We start from the raw sequence: 16,573 nt of genomic DNA, 5'->3' as shown, positions 1-16,573 counted from the left end.
CAGATGGGGAAAGTGAGATACAGGTAAGTGACTTGCCTAAGGCCTCACAGCAGGCAGATGGCAGTCAGGATAGAGACTCAAGCCTTTGCTCTTTTTATTAGGACATGCTGAAGGAAAAGTCATACCAATTTGTTGGCAGATCCCATAAAAGATATTGAGGGTGGGAAGGGTAGAGAAACAAATGGCCTGAATGAGATCTGATGGGATGAACTACAGATTTCAACGGCCCAAACATGCTCTTGTCTGAATGACAAAGGTAGTGGAGAAGGGGGTTTGGTTAACTATTGGTAGGACCTTATTTCCCCTTGGGTTTGAAGGTCAGGGTTGGACTTGAGGAAATTCAAGGAACATGGTCAGATGGGAGAGTCTGAACCAGCTACCTGGATCTGCGTTTCCAGCCTTTTTCTTATGAGGAAGGAACTTTAATCTGAGCTCCTCACACGATGAATTCCCCAGCCTTGAACTGTGAAAGGAGTGTACCCACGGATCCCAATTGCTCTTTTATGAGCAGCTCTCCAGTTCTTCCAGAAATGGCTTCTCTTCCTCAGTCAGATCCCTTGTGCAGTGCACAGAGAATCACTGAGGCCAATACGAATGACCTGACTCAGACCCAGCTGGCCTTAGCCTGCCCCTGTAACTAAACAAGGGAGGTTTCTTTTTCCTACAACTTCCAGCCTGGAGTTTCTCAGATGAGGAAATATCGTTTTCCTAACCCATAAGAACATTCTTATGAAAATCAGACAATGTATTTTTCCCGAATGTGAAAGTTTTTTCCCCAACTGGCATTTCCAAATAACTCTCGTATCCCTGACTCAGGAAGGAGAGGTGGGCGAGGATTCTAGCTGCCTGGCAGCAGGCCCCAGAGACAGAAATATTGAATAAAAAGTGACTGTAAAGGACCCACTTGCTAAAATCCGGTTCTATTTGCAGCCAAACAGCATTAAAGAAACATCGTTTAGTCCACCAGCTCCTCCAGTTTAACATGTTCAAAACCGAGAAGCCGTGTGGCCCAGTGAGAAGTAGTGTGGTCTAGTGGAAAGAGCATGGGCCTAGCAGTCAGAGGATCTGGGTTCTAATCCCGGCTCTGTCACGTCTGCTATGTGACCTTGGGCGAGTCACTTCACTTCTCAGTGCCTCAGTTATCTGCAAAACGGGGATCTAGAATGGGAGCACTATGTAGGACATGGACTATGTTTATCCTGCTTATGTTGTGTCTACCCCAGTGCTTAGTGCTGTGCCTGGCATGTAGTAAACACTCAACAAATATCATTAAAAAAAACCCCACGAAACAAAAACCACACTCCCCATCTTCCCTCCCAAATCTTCACCCACTTCCGTCTTCTATCACGGTTGGCACCACCACATCATCGCAAACTCCAAAACTCACGTTCTGTCAGTTTTTTCCTTCACATCATCTCCCAAGTCCAGCCCTTCCTCGCCATCCAGACAAGTATCAATCTGGTCCAGGCAGTTGGCATACCTGAGGACTACTGTATCAGCCTCCTCATGGGTCTCACTGATGCCATTCTCTTCCCTCTCCAGTCTACCGCACAGAACATGTTTGTAAGCTCCTTTCTCTTTACAGTACCTATTAAATGCTTATTAAGTGCCCTCCTAAACCCTGGAGTAGATATAAGCAAATCAAGTTGGATACAAATCCGTGTCCCACATAATAATAATAATGAAAATTGTGGTATTTGTGAAGCAGTTACTACATGCCAGGCACTATATTAAGTACTGGGGTGGATACAAGCAAATTGGGTTGGACGTAATCCCCGTCCCACGTGGAGTTCAGAGTCTCAATCCCCAATTTTCAGATCTGATAACTGAGGCACAGAGAAGTAATGTGACTTGCCCAAGGTCACACAGCAGACTCGTGGCGGAGCAGGGATTAGAACCCAGTTACTTTTGGCTTCCAGGTCTGTGCTCTGGATTACCTATTCTTCTTTGCATTAACATAAATTCATGACCATTGGCTTTATGGCATTCAATCAGCAATATCCCTCTTATCCACCCTCATCTTTTTTTCTTGCAGTATTTGATAAGTGCTTACTGTGTGCCAGGCACTGTACTGAACACTGGAGTAGATACAAGATAACTGGGCTGGACACAGTCCCTGTCCCACATACGACTCACAGGCTTAATCCCTGTTTTACAGATGAGGTAACTGAGGCCCAGAGAAGTGAAGTGACTTACCCCAGTTCACACAGCAAAGTGGCAGACCTGGGATTAGAATCCCAGACCCACAGTCTTTCCACTAAGGCCACCCTGCTTCTTCTATTTCTTTTACTTACTTACTTATTTATTTATCTATTTATTTATTTATTTATAAATATTAATAAATGTATAAATATAAATAAATATTTATTTATTTATTTATTTCTCAATCCCTCATTTGCAAAATGAGGATTAAGACTGTGAGCCCCCCGTGGGACAACCTGATCACCTTGTAACCTCCCCAGCGCTTAGAACAGTGCTCTGCACATAGTAAGCGCTTAATAAATGCCATCATTGTTATTGTTGTTATTGTTTTACTCCATTTCCACATTAAAACTCAACTGTAATTTATTTATTTGTACTGACGTCTCTCTCTCCACCGCCACTTCCCGCCCTCACCCCGGCCCCGACCCTTGACTCTAAGCTCGTTGTTGGAAGGGAATATATCTGTTTATTGTTGTATTGTACTCTCCCAAGAGCTTAGTACAGTTTTCTGCACATAGTAAGCACTCAAGAAATACAATTCTTTTTAATTAAGCCCTCCCTAGATCCCACTGTGGAAACCCTGGGGCTAAGGGGTTTTCTTGGGTTGGAGACCTTACGGGAGTGGGAACTTCACTGGGTAAGAGGTGGAGACTATCCTTGAAGAAGATTCAATTTTCAAAAAAAAAGGAAAGATCCATTATCATCATCGTCATCATCATCAATCGTATTTATTGAGCGCTTACTATGCGCAGAGCACTGTACTAAGCGCTTGGGAAGTACAAATTGGCAACATATGTTGGCCATATTATAATGGCCAAGAGTTTAGAGCATGGGCTTGGAAGGCAGAGGACCTGGGTTCTAATCTCCTCTTTGGCACTTGTCTGCTGGGTTACGTTGGGCAAGTCTCTTAACACCTCTGGGCCTCAGTTACCTCACTGTAAAATGAGAATAAATACTGTGAGCCCTACTGTGGGACAGGGACTGTGTCCAACCCGATTAACTTTTATCTACCCCAGCACTTAGTATAGTGTGGGGCACATGGTAAAGCATTTAACAAATACCATAAAAAAATACTGCTCATGTTTCTTTTTGCTGCTCGCCAAATATTGAAATACGCCATACCGAAGAGCTAAATTGCCTTTTGTTGGGTGGAGACGGAATGTCACTTCCTTTAATATTGTCATGTTAATCAAGCGCCCTTGCTGGGCTAGGCCCAAAATCAAGACTTGGCCCAGCTCCTCCATGTTCTAAGTAAAATGTCCAACTGCAGCTTGACTCTCCTTTGGCTTCCCGCCGGAATGAAGTAGGATGTTAATTAGATGTCTTGGACTCAGAAGCTAACTTCCTTGCCAAATTAGATAGCCAAGGAACGCAAGCACTTCTCTTTGGCTGGGAGAGAAACACTCCGTCAACCTGTTATTCCCAGGCATGGCTGCCTTGTTCTTCTCTGTAGAGATGTTTCCATTTCGTTGAGAGAAGTATGAGTTAGTTTTTTCATCATTGTTATAAACCATCAGGAATGAATTGCTCAAAGGAGCAGGAGCAGGTTTCTCTTTCTTTCTAATTTGCCAGTTGGGGAAAGTGAGTCACGGGAAGTGAAAGCGATGGGCTGACATCACCTGAAACCGCTCCCTACTACCTGGGACCCAAATGGGGAGGAACTACGATTTACCATTTTCAAACTGAATTGATGAAGCCCTTCAAACCCAAGGGGTCCAAACCCATCGAGTTGAAACTCCCCCAGACCCTGTCCTCTAGTAGCTCATGCTCCCCAACGAGTAGTAATATAATAGTATTTATTAAGCGCTTACTGTGTGCTGAGCTCTGTACTAAGTGCTGGGAGAGAATACCCAGTTGGGAATCAGTCCCTGTCCCTTCGGGATTCATGATCTAACAGGGATTAAGACTGTAAGCCCTCCGTGGGACAACCTGATTACCTTGTATCTACCCCAGCACTTGGAATAGTGTTTGGCACATAGTAAGAGCTTAACAAATGCCATCATTTTATTTGTATTTATTTAATAGCTAGTTTGTAAACTCGCTGAGGGCCGGCAAGGATTGTGCCTACCAACTTTATTTTATCATACTCTGCCAAGCACTTAGTACAGTGCTCTGTATGCAATACGTGCTCAATAATAATAACAATAATAATTAGGGTACTTCTTAAGAACTTACTATGTGCCAAGTACTGTTCTAAGCACTGGGACAGATACAATAAATCAATCGTATTTATTGAGTGCTTACTGTGTGCAGAGCACTGTACTAAGTGCTTGAATTACAATGTAATCAGATTGGATGCAGTCCCTGACCCACATGGGACTCATGCTCTTAATCCCCATTTTCCAGATGAGGTAACAGAGGCCCAGAGAAGGGAAGTGTCTTGCCCAAGGTCACACAGCAGGCTGACTCCCTTCTGACTCCCAAGTCAGTGCTCTATCCACTAGGCCAAGCTAAATACTGCCAATTGTTTGAGCCTCTTAAACAAATGTTATCTACACAGACAAACGTGTACTCTACTGAAAAGTTCGAATAGAGACAAGCATCTATAAAAGATTTACAAATATATTAATGAATTATTCAGTAGCATTTAATAAGCCCCCTGTGAGTGCCAAGCACTGTACTGAGTGGTTGGTAGTGTACAACAGAAACAAGGTTCTCATTCCCTGCCTCAAGGAGTTTACACTCTAATGGGAGGGACAGACAGACAAAAATGATTTACAAATAATGGGAGTAGGAGGAAGACCGATATAACAGACAGACCGTACAAATAAGCCAAGGACCTGGGGGTCAGAGGACCTGGGTTCTAATCCTGGCTCTGCCACTTCTCTGCTGTGTAAACTTGAGCAAGTCACTTAACTTCTCGGAGCTTCAATTCCCTAATCTGTTAAAATGGGGATTCAGTCCTCTACCTTCTGACTCAAACCGTGAGCCCCACGTGAGGCAGGGTTTTTGTCCAACCTGATTATCATCATCATCATCATCAATCGTATTTATTGAGCGCTTACTGTGTGCAGAGCACTGTACTAAGCGCTTGGGAAGTACAAGTTGACAACATATAGAGACAGTCCCTACCCAACAGTGGGCTCAAAGTCTGTATTTATCCTGGTGCTTAGCACAGTGCCTGGCACGTAATAAGCTCTGAACAAGTAGCATAAAAAAGACAATGAATTTATAAATGAAGATCATCATCATCAATCGTATTTATTGAGTGTTTACTGTGTGCAGAGCACTGTACTAAGCGTTTGGGAAGTACAAGTTGACAACATATAGAGACAGTCCCTACCCAACAGTGGGCTCAAAGTCTGTATTTATCCTGGTGCTTAGTACAGTGCCTGGCACGTAATAAGCTCTGAACAAGTAGCATAAAAAAAGACGATGAATTTATAAATGAAGTTGTGCTGGGCATATAAGCAAATGGTGTCTATATAGTGGAAAGTCTGTGCTGTGTATTAGGTAGAGGGATGTGGAGGGGGTTAGGGAAATGGTTTGCATCTTCCCATCTTCAGCCTTCCTATCTGATGACTTCCACATTCTCCATGTGACCCACATCCGGGATAATTGAGCCAGAGAAAGGAAGAAGCCAGTCAAGCTCCTTTCTTCATCAGAGTTAGCTATCTTCCTACCCATTTTCCTGTCCTCAGAAAGCTTCTATGGTGAAGGAGCATGGTGTAGTCCTTAGAGCCCGGGCCTGGGAGTTGGAAGGCTCTAATCCTGGCTCCACCGCTTGTCTGCTGTGTCACCTTGGCCAAATCCCTTCACTTCTCTGTGCTCAGTTACCTCATCTGTAAAATGGGGATTGAGACTGTGAGCCCCAAGTGGGACAGGAACTGTGTCCAACCCGATTTGCTCGTATCCATCCCCGTGCTTAGTACAGTGCCTGGCACACAGTAAGCACTTAATAAATACTATTATTATTATTACTACACAGTAACCTACCCGTGGCCTAAATCTGAACTTCCAGGAATGTGAGTTTTGAGTTTCCCCAACCCTCAGCCCAGCCCTGTGCCCTCACACTTCCTGACATCCTTGTGCTCCGCTGCTCCTACCGTCAAAACACTATCCTTGCCAAGATCGTGGGGTGGAGGAAGGAGGAGGTGAGGGAAAGGTTGGGCAGAAGTGTGGAGGCGACGGAGGGAAAAGTCAGGGTCAAGGAGGAAATGAAGGTGGGAAGAGTAGAAAGGGAGAGATGGAGGATAAATATAATGGGGGAGAAAAGAGGTGAAGCTAAGGGAAGAAAGGTGAGAGGAAAGAGGTGGTGCAGGAGAAAAGTAGAAAAAGAAGGAGTAGTAGTGTTTCCTAGAGGATAGAGCACTGTTTGGGAGTCAGAAGGACCTTTGGTTTAATCCCGGCTCTGCCCCTGACTTGCCGTGACCTTGGGCAAGTCACTTAACTTCTCTGTGCCTCAGTTACCTCATCTGTAAAATGGGGATTAAAACTGTGCACTCCATGTGGGACAATGGACTGTGACCAACCTAATTAGCTTGCGCTTTGTCAATGGACTGTGACCAACCTAATTAGCTTGTGCTTTGTGCAGAGCTTGGCACATAGTACGAGCTTAACAAATACCATAAAAATGGAGAGAGAGAAAGACAGAGAGAGAGAGAGAGAGAGGAAGAGGGGGAAAAGAATCCTTACCAAAGAAGGACACTTTTCTTTTCAAATGCCGCTTTGGAGACTGGGGGCCTTTCCCTTGAGTGTTTCAGGAACATGCCCTTGGACAATCTTGTTTTTCAGTCCTTGGTTTCAGCCCTGTGAGCTGTTTCCCGGGCTGGCTTTCTGTTCTAGCAAAAGCGTAGAGTGGAGGGCCCCAAACTCCCCTCTCTGCCAATGGTGGCAGAGAGCCAGGTTCAACCATCCCATTGCTGTCCGCCCCGGCGTCGGCACCACAAACCCAGTCTGTCCCTCTTCCCCTTCCCTAGCTGGAGCCAAAAGGATTAGGGACACACTGTCCTCCCTCACCAAGCCAGGTACAAACAGATCCAGCCCGGAAGCAAGGGAGCGGATGGCCGATGAAGCTCCAGTCACTGCTGGAGGCGGTTAGTAGCCCGATACCACTGTTGGCAGCATCAATCAATCAATCTATCGTGTTTATTGAGTGCTTACTATGTGCAGGGCACTGTACTAAGCTCTTGGGAGAGTAAAATATAACGGCTTAGAGTTGACTGAAATCCTCAGCAAATGCAACCCATTCTGTTTTGAAAACAGATTTGAAAAAAGGGAAAGAGTTCTACCCTCCCCACCCCAAATCAGTGACTGGAAAGCGGTCTGTGAATCATCTTGAAGTTTTCATCCTTTCCAGATTCTTACTGGAACAGTGTCTCAGGCTCTACTGCTTTGTGAAACTCCAATTACCCATCAATCATTCAATTAACCAGTGGTATTTATTGATCACTCAACTGTATTCCCCCACTCTAGACTGTGAGCTCGTTGTGGGCTAGGAATGTCGCTGTTTATTGTTGTATGGTACTTTCCCAAGGGTTTAGTACAGTGCTCTGCACACAGTAAGCGCTCAATAAATACGATTGAATGAATGAATGAATGCAGGGCACTGTACTAAGTGCTCAAGTGCTTAAGTATGCGGGAGAGTACAGTGCAACAGAATTAGCAGACACCCTCCCTGCCGAAAACAACCTTTCGGTATAGTCTCTGTGACTCCTTAGGGTTCCTCCTTCCTGCCTGATCCTCATGTAAGTATATCATTTTCCCGCTGTTAGCCCACCAGACTGTCTTCAGATTCCTACATCTTCTTGAATAATTACTGTATTCGTTCGGTACATACTGTGTGTCAAACACTGGTGTAAATACAAGATAATCAGGTGGGCAGTTTCTGTCCCATGAGGGGCTCACAGTTTAAGAGGGATAATGGGTCTTTCACCCCCATTTTACAGATAAGGAAACTGAGGCACAGGGAAATTAAGTGCAGCAGGCAAGTGGCAGAGCCGGATTAGAACCTGGGTCCTCTGATTGCCCAGCCCTTGCTCTTTCCACTTGGCCATGCTTGTCTGTTGAACCCCCCAATCACTTTTTCCACCTGCCGTGAGCCTCCACAGGCTACGTTTATAGGTCCATTTTTGTCCTTCACAGTGCTCCTTCCTATTTTCACTCCAGTGACATTCAATCGTATTTATTGAGCACTTACCGCATGCAATGCACTGTACTAAGCACTTTTCAGAGGCCCACGGCAGGTGGCACGGATCACTAAGGAGCTTAGAAAATGGGCAGGAGGAGAAACATAGTTGGGCAACTGGAAATAAATTATAGAAAAAAAGACCAGTGGGGTTTTGTTGCCAATTTGTACTTCCCAAGCGCTTACTATAGTGCTCTGCACACAGTAAGCGCTCAATAAATACGATTGAATGAATGAATGAATGAGGAATAATGTTCAATCGCTCAATCAGTCGATAAATCAATGGTATTTACTGAGTGCATCCTGTGATGGTTGGGCAACCGGGAGTCAGTTAGGCAGAAAAGGACGTGTTGGGGCTGAGGTCCGGAAAGCCGACATTGAATGAGTCAATTGGTGATATTTATTGAGCACATCCTGTTTACGGAGACCATGGTTCCAAGTGCTGGGAAGCGTACATCATAGTTGGTGATAATCATAATAATAATGGCATTTTATTAAGCACTTACTACATGCAAAGCACTGTTCTAAGCACTGGGGAGGTTGCAAGGTGATCAGGTTGTCCCATGGGGGGGCTCACAGTCTTAATCCCCAATTTACAGATGAGGTAACTGAGGCCCAGAGAAGTTAAGTGACTTGCACACAGTCACACAGCTAAGTGGCGGAGCCAGGATTCGAACCCATGACCGGAAATGATAGAATTTCTACCCGTGGTAGAAATGATTCCTGACCTTGAAACAGTTTTCAATTGAGTGAGCCAGACATTAAAATAAACTACAGCTAGGGGAAGCCACAAAGTATAAGGACTTGCATATAAATGCTGGGGGCATTGAGGAGGGGTGGGTATCAAAGTCCTTAAGGGGCCTGGATGTAAATGCCTAAGTGATGTGGAAGGAAAGGAGAAGAGGGTGGGGAGATGAGAGACTAGTGCTTTGCACATAGTAAGCGCTAAATAAATGCCATCATTATTATTATTATTATTACTATTGTATTTGTTAAGGGCTTACTAATAGCCAGCCAGTGTACTGAAAGCGCTGGAGTAGATACAAAAAACAGTCCCTGTCCCCTGTGGGGCTCATGGTCTTGATCCCCATTTTCCAGAGGAGTTAACTGAGGCCCAGAGAAGTGAAGTGCCTTGCCCAAGGTCGCACAACAGACATGAGGCCGAGCCGGGATTAGAAACCAAGACCTTCCGACTCCCAGGACCTTATTCTATCCACCGGGCCATGCTGCTTCTCCGCTGAGCACTGTGCTGAGCGTTTGGGAGAGTCCAGTACAATGGTGAGGGTAGTGAGCGCTCAATAAATACCACTGATGGATTATTGCTGTTAATGTCTCTCTCCCCTTCTAGATTAAGTTTGTTGTGCGCAGAGTGTGTCTCGGCTGTATATCTATAACGCTTTTGTATTTACAATTCTATTAATTTATATAATTAGTACTTAGTACTTAGTACAGTGCTCTGCACACAGTAAGCGCTCAATAAATACGATTGATTGATATTAATGCTGTTGATGCCTGTTTATATGTTTATATGTTGCCAACTTGTACTTCCCAAGCGCTTATAAGGTACAGTGCTCTGCACACAGTAAGCGCTCAATAAATGCGATTGATTGATTGTTTTGGTGTATTGGGATTGTAGGGAAGGCAGGTGTGTGGTTCAATCAATCAATCAATCAATCAATCAATCAACAGCTCAGTGGGTGGGACAGGAGGTTGAGAGGCTGCTGAACATGTAGGAGGGAATACATTTGGTCCCATTCCCGCTTCATCTGTTTCGGGGGCAGATCATCCCAGCTCCACCAATTGTCCGCTGTGTGACTTAGGGCAAGTCACTTAACTTCTCTGTGCCTCAGTTCCCTCATCTGTAAAATGGGGATGAAGACTGTGAGCCCCCAGTGGGACAACCTGATCACCTTGTAACCTCCCCAGCGCTTAGAACAGTGCTTTGCACATAGTAAGCGCTTACTGAGAGCTTACCTCCTCCAGGAGGCCTTCCCAGACTGAGCCCCCTCCTTCCTCTCCCCCTCCTTCCCCTCCCCACAGCACCTGCATATATGTATGTTTGTGCCTATTTATTACTCTATTTGTACATATTTATTCTATTTATTTTATTTTGTTAATATGTTTTGTTTTGTTGTCTGTCTCCCCCTTCTAGACTGTGAGCCCACTGTTGGGTAGGGACCGTCTCTAGATGTTGCCAACTTGGACTTTCCTCCCTTCAAGGCCCTACTGAAAGCTCACCTCCTCCAGGAGGCCTTCCCAGACTGAGTCCCCTCCTTCCTCTCCCCCTCCTCCCCTTCTCCATCCCCCCCGCCTTACCTCCTTCCCTTCCCCACAGCACCTGTATATATGTATGTTTGTACGCATTTATTACTCTATTTATTTATTTATTTTACTTGTACATATCTATTCTATTTATTTTATTTTGTTAATATGTTTTGTTTTGTTCTCTGTCTCCCCCTTCTAGACTGTGAGTCCCCTGTTGGGTAGGGACCGTCTCTATGTGTTGCCGACTTGTACTTCCCAAGCGCTTAGTACAGTGCTCTGCAATCAATCAATCAATCGTATTTATTGAGCGCTTGCTGTGTGCAGAGCACTGGACTAAGCGCTTGGGAAGTACAAGTTGGCAACATAGAGAGACAGTCCCTACCCAACAGTGGGCTCCCAGTCTAGAAGACAGTAAGCGCTCAATTTGTACTTCCCAAGCACTTAGTACAGAGCTCTGCACATAGTAAGCGCTCAATAAATACGATTGATGATGATGATTGATTTCCAAAGGCTTAGTACAGTGCTCTGCACACAGTAAGCTCTCAATAAATACGACTGAATGAATGAATAAATGCCATTATTATTATTATTTCTGTCTCATTGATTTTCTGGGCACACTAAAACATGTCCTCCTGCGGGGAAGGCAGCAGTGGCGGGGCCGTGCGCACAGCGGGGCGGGGCCGTGTGCACAGAGGGGTGGGGCCGTGCGCACAACGGGGCGGGGCCGTGTGCACAGCGGGGCGGGACCGTGCGCACAGAGGGGCGGGGCCGTGCGCTCCGACCTCTGCACACGGCCCCACTCCGGGGACCGCGCAGCCTTGACCAGAGGGCGCCGCGCACTGGCCTCTGGGAAGCCGCTTTGCACACGGCCCGTTGTGGGCCGGGCCTGTGGGCGTGGCCTGGGGAAGGGGGCGTGGCCACAGCAAGGCCTCCACCTCTATAAATGGGTGCCAACATGGGCACCTGTAGCTTGAGCATAGTTGGCATCGTCGTTTGATCCATTCAGGCAGAACAGCTTCGTGCCCAGCAACGATGGGCCCTCAGGACTGCGGCTGTGCCACTGGTAAGAGACTGGGGGCTCTGGACAGGGACTTTTGGCCAGGGTTTTGATCCTAAGTTTTAAGGAAGGGCTTTTGTATGGTATTAATTAATTAATAATAATAATAATGATGGTATTTGTTAAGCGCTTACCATGTGCAAAGCACTGTTCTAAGCGCTGGGGAGGATACAAGGCGATCAAGTTGTCCCACATGGGGCTCACAATCTTAACCCCCATTTTACAGATGAGTTAACTGAGGCATAGAGAAGTTAAGTGACTTGCCCAAAGTCACACAGCTGACAATTGCAGAGCCGGGATTCGAACTCCTGACCTCTGACTCCAAAGCCCGGGCTCTGTCCACTGAGCCACGCTGCTTCTCTAAACAAATAATGACATTTGTTAAGCGCTTACTATGTGCAAAGCACTGTTCTAAGCGCGCGGGGGGGGGGAATTAAAGGTGATCAGGTTGTCCCACGTGGGGCTCACAGATCCCCATTTTACAGATGAGGTAAGTGAGGTACAGAGAAGTTAAGTGACATGCCCAAACTCACACAGCTGACAAGTGGCAGACCCGGGATTAGAACCCATTACCTCTGGCTCCCAAGCCCGGGCTCTTTCCACTGAGCCACGATGTTAAGTGCATATTATATGCCATTCATTCAATCGTATTTATTGAGTGCTTACTGTGTGCAGAGCACTGTACTACGCGCTTGGGAAGCACAAGTTGGCAACATATAGAGACGGTCCCTACCCAACAGTGGGCTCACAGTCTAGGCAGTGCATTCATTCATTCAATCGCATTTATTGAGCACTTACTGTGTGCAGAGCACTGTACTAAGCGCTTGGGAAGTACAAGTTGGCAACATATAGAGATGGTCCCCACCCAACAGTGGGCTCACAGTCTAGAAGGGGGAGACAGAACAAAACATATTAACAAAATAAAATAAATATGTACAAATAAAATAGCAATAAATACGTACAAACATATTTACATATGCAGGTGCTGTGGGGAGGGGAAGGAGGGGACTAAGTGTCAGGGTAGATTCATTCATTCAGTTGTACTTATTGAGCACTTACTGTGCGCAGAGCACTGTACTAAGCGCTGGGGAAGTACAAGTTGGCAACATATAGAGACGGTCCCTACCCAACAGCGGGCTCACAGTCTAGAAGCTCATCACGTTGGGCACAATCCATTTCCCCGGTGGGACTCCCAGTATTATTTCCCATTTTGCAGATGCGGTAACTGAGGCAAAGAAAAGTTTAAGTGATCACAAAGCAGACAAGTAATCGAGTCAGGATTAGAACCCAGGTCTTTTGACTCCTAGGCCTGTGCTCTATCCACTCTATCCTGAGCCTCCTGACCAGATCTAGGTTCTGTTCTTCGGAGGTCTAGAGAGAAGAGGAAGGCTAGTAGCCTTTGGGTAGCCTAAGGGTGAAGAGGGATGGTCCAACTGTCCTTACATTTTATGGTTTGAACCAACCGGTCTCTTTTTTTCCCTCAGGTGGCTCTTGTGCCTGTGCGACATCCTGCAAGTGCAAAGACTGCCGGTGCACTTCGTGCAAGAAAAGTGAGTGTGGTCCCTTGCAATCCAGAGTTTGGCTCATGATTTTCCTTTATCAGGGGTCCTCTAGAAGCCCAACTAGATGATGAGCTCTAGCGGTTCCTATCACCTCTGGAATCCAAGGAAGTTGCCTAGAAGGAAGGCGGAGGGATCAAGGGGAGTTATCCACACTCATGTTGTTCTAGAGAATGTATATTTGTCTCTTAGCTTCTTCCCCTTCCCCTACTGGCTCTGGGAAATACCTCATCCTCACTCGCTGTTGCCCTTCAAGAGAAGAAGATGCCCTTGGTTATAATCTTGGCAGGAACCTAGTGTGAAAGGTGTTCTTGTTAAAAGGTCTATAAGTATTGATGAGTCTCTGGAGGTTAGACTGGAGTCGTTCAAGGGAATTCACATCCCCAGACCTCGTGTGTGATGCTGGCAAGACTCAAGGCCATCTTAGCAGAACCTTCCACACCCTGTAAAATGGAGATATGTGTCCCATCCTATACTCAGGCATGGTGTTATACTGCAAATAGAACAGGGAATTAAATTAAAACATCCTGTATGACAAATGCTAGCCATTTGACCTGTGTATTTCCAGAGTGGACCAAATGGTGGTCATATTCTCTCCTGCCCTCTGTGTAAACCAAAATGGAAAGATACGGTTTCTTCAGAGGCCTTAATCACAGCTTTCTAGGACTTTGGGCCCCAATGTAATGCTCTCCCTTAGAACATTTTTATGAGGGGTTATCGACTGCGCTTGTGATCTTGACCCTTCAACACTCATCTCACCCTCGTATTTCTCAGGCTGCTGCTCCTGCTGTCCGGCTGGGTGTGCCAAGTGTGCCCAAGGTTGTGTCTGCAAAGAACCCCAGACCGACAAGTGCAGCTGCTGCCAGTGATGTGGGAACCTCCTTGTAAATACTACTGTTTCTACAAATCTGGTTTTCATTGTGCTGAAAGGTTTTTTTTCTACTTTTCTATAACGTTAAATAAAAATACAATTACCGAAAGTTTCGTTCCTTCTGGGTTTTTTTTTTAGTAAAATACATAATAGCCACCGTACAGCTTAGTTTGGTAAGCAACAGCAGAATTTCAATACTGTTGCTAGGTAAACAGAGTTGATCATTTTCTCCCCCGAGTCTGCACATGTTTGGACTCCCAAGTTTTCTCCTCTGCCCAGAGGAAAACGTTATCTGCCAAGTTCTGTGGTTCCTCTTTGGGCTGTAGAACTTATTGTTCTGGGTTTTTCCCACCTCATTCTCCCTTTCCAACAAGATGGAGCATGACCAGAAATGACTTCAAATCTGTTGGTGCGTGGGTGATGAGTGAATGCCATGGGGTGGGTGTGGTGCCGCATATCTCTTCCCAAACAAAGACGGTGATGGGTAACTGCTACCGTTAGCCCCGAGGCTCTCCATCTTAAGGGATGAACAGCTAGTGAACATCAAAGGGGAAAGTGTCTCATTCTCTCTACAAGATCCTGCTGGCCTTTGGGGAGTCCTCGCATCTCTCCATCAATTTGGGTAATTAAACATCACTCTTGTACCTTAATAATAATTATTATTATTACTACAAGGGGCTTTGCCATTTCTCAGGTGAAATACGACGGGATCGGACCACAGCCTTGGCTCCTCAGAGTTTTGAAGGGAAATTTATTTATTTTACTTGTACATATCCTATTTATTTTGTTAATATGTTTTGTTTTGTTGTCTCCCCCTTCTAGACTGTGAGCCCACTGTTGGGTAGGGACCGTCTCTATATGTTGCCAACTTGTACTTCCCAAGTGCTTAGTACAGGGCTCTGCACACAGTAAGCGCTCAATAAATATGACTAATTGAAATTGCTTGTTAGTAACGTAAAGGTTATCTGTCGGAAACTTCATTTGGGAAAGGGGCATCAAAAAACTTTTAGATTGTGTATCTCTACAAATTGATGTAGTAAGCGCTCAATAAATACGATTGATGATGATGAATAAACTTGCTCTAGGAAGTTGTGAGGGGAGCACTCCAACCCCATATATCCAAATCTATTTTGGGGGACTATCTTGAAAAGAATTTCAGGTAGTCCTAGGAGTCCCAATCCTGAAGAGTCTCCACTAAGAGAGTCTGGGCATTGCCTTTAAACAGACGACTCTGCATTTATTTCTTAGAATCACATTTACGTGCTTTTAGGAGGCACAAAGGAAAATCCATAACCCTCTTCTCTAAGAACCTTTTCTAAAAGGGGCAGCAGAAGAGTAGGACAAATGATTATTCCTAGGAGCTTATAATATGACTAAGCAGTCAGTACTTAAATATTCTGTATAGTAGATTTAGCATGCCTTTTTTTGTAGCCAAAAATATTTTATTGCTGAAGTAGTCTCAGGTAAGGAAAATCATTACTTCTCTTTCATTTGGTTGGAACAAATTTCTCGAAGCGGGGGGACACGAGAAGGGGAGGGAGTTACAGTTGTGTGTCTTTCTCCCTCCCACCCTGCCATTTTAGGGATTTATTTTGCTGGGAGGATAGAAAAGAAGGAAAAGTAGCAGAGAAGAGGTAGCATAGCCTCGTGGATAGAACGTGGGCCTGGGAGTAAGAAGGACCTGGGTTCTAATCCCAGCTCTGCCACTTGTCTGCTGTGTGACTTTGGGCAAGTCACTTCATTTCTCTGTGCCTCAGTTGCCTCATCTGTACAACAGGATTAAAACTGTGAGCCCTATGTGGGACTGTGTCCAACCCGATTATCTTGAATCTACTCCAGTGCTTAGAACAGTGCATGGCACATAGGAAGCATTTAACAAATACCATAATAATACAATAATAATGGTAGTAATAATTATTATGTAAGATTTGGCGATGGGCTGAAAGGTCAAAGATGATTTTGAGTTTCTTTGCTTGGCTGTTGGGTTGTGGGGGGTGACATCACCCAGGGTGATTAGGAAATTGGGCAAATGACTCAAAGGAGGAGTCTGAACAAAGTTGTGGAGGGAAGTGGAGGATGTGACACACACACACGTACTTCACATCCAGACATGGGACACCAATGCCAGAGTTAGTGAAGGCAAGTAAGAAGCCAAGAATGAAAACAATGTTAAACAGGACTGCATCAATGATCAGCCTAGCCCAGTTAGCACCATTAGACATGATCTAACCTCGGCTTCACTATCCTCTCCTGGTTCTCCTCCTATCTCTCTGGCCACTCATTCTCAGTCTCTCTTGCGGGCTCCTCCTCTGCCTCCCATCCCTTAACTGTGGGTGTCCTTCAAGGTTCATTTCTGGGTATGCTTTCTTTTCTCCATCTACACCCACTCCCTTGGAAAACTCATTTGCTCACAGGGCTTCAACTATCGCCTCTATGCTCATGACACCCAAATCTACATCTCCGACCTTGATCTTTCTCCCCCTCTGCAGTCT

General features: G+C 45.4%; 1 protein-coding gene across 1 annotated transcript; it reads left to right on the top strand.

Moving 5' to 3' along the window:
• Positions 1-11,557: 11,557 nt before the first annotated feature.
• LOC119934494 (metallothionein-like) lies at positions 11,558-14,190 on the top strand. Its single transcript, XM_038754003.1, has 3 exons — positions 11,558-11,657; positions 13,136-13,201; positions 13,985-14,190. Exons 1-3 carry the CDS (start codon positions 11,627-11,629, stop codon positions 14,077-14,079), a joined length of 192 nt encoding a protein of 63 aa, XP_038609931.1. The 5' UTR covers positions 11,558-11,626; the 3' UTR covers positions 14,080-14,190.
• Positions 14,191-16,573: the final 2,383 nt, after the last annotated feature.

This window comes from Tachyglossus aculeatus, chromosome 11 (assembly GCF_015852505.1).
Source record: "Tachyglossus aculeatus isolate mTacAcu1 chromosome 11, mTacAcu1.pri, whole genome shotgun sequence".
Taxonomy (NCBI): domain Eukaryota; kingdom Metazoa; phylum Chordata; class Mammalia; order Monotremata; family Tachyglossidae; genus Tachyglossus; species Tachyglossus aculeatus.
The sequence above is the reverse complement of the archived record's forward strand: the minus strand, read 5'-3'. Positions and strand labels throughout refer to the sequence as shown.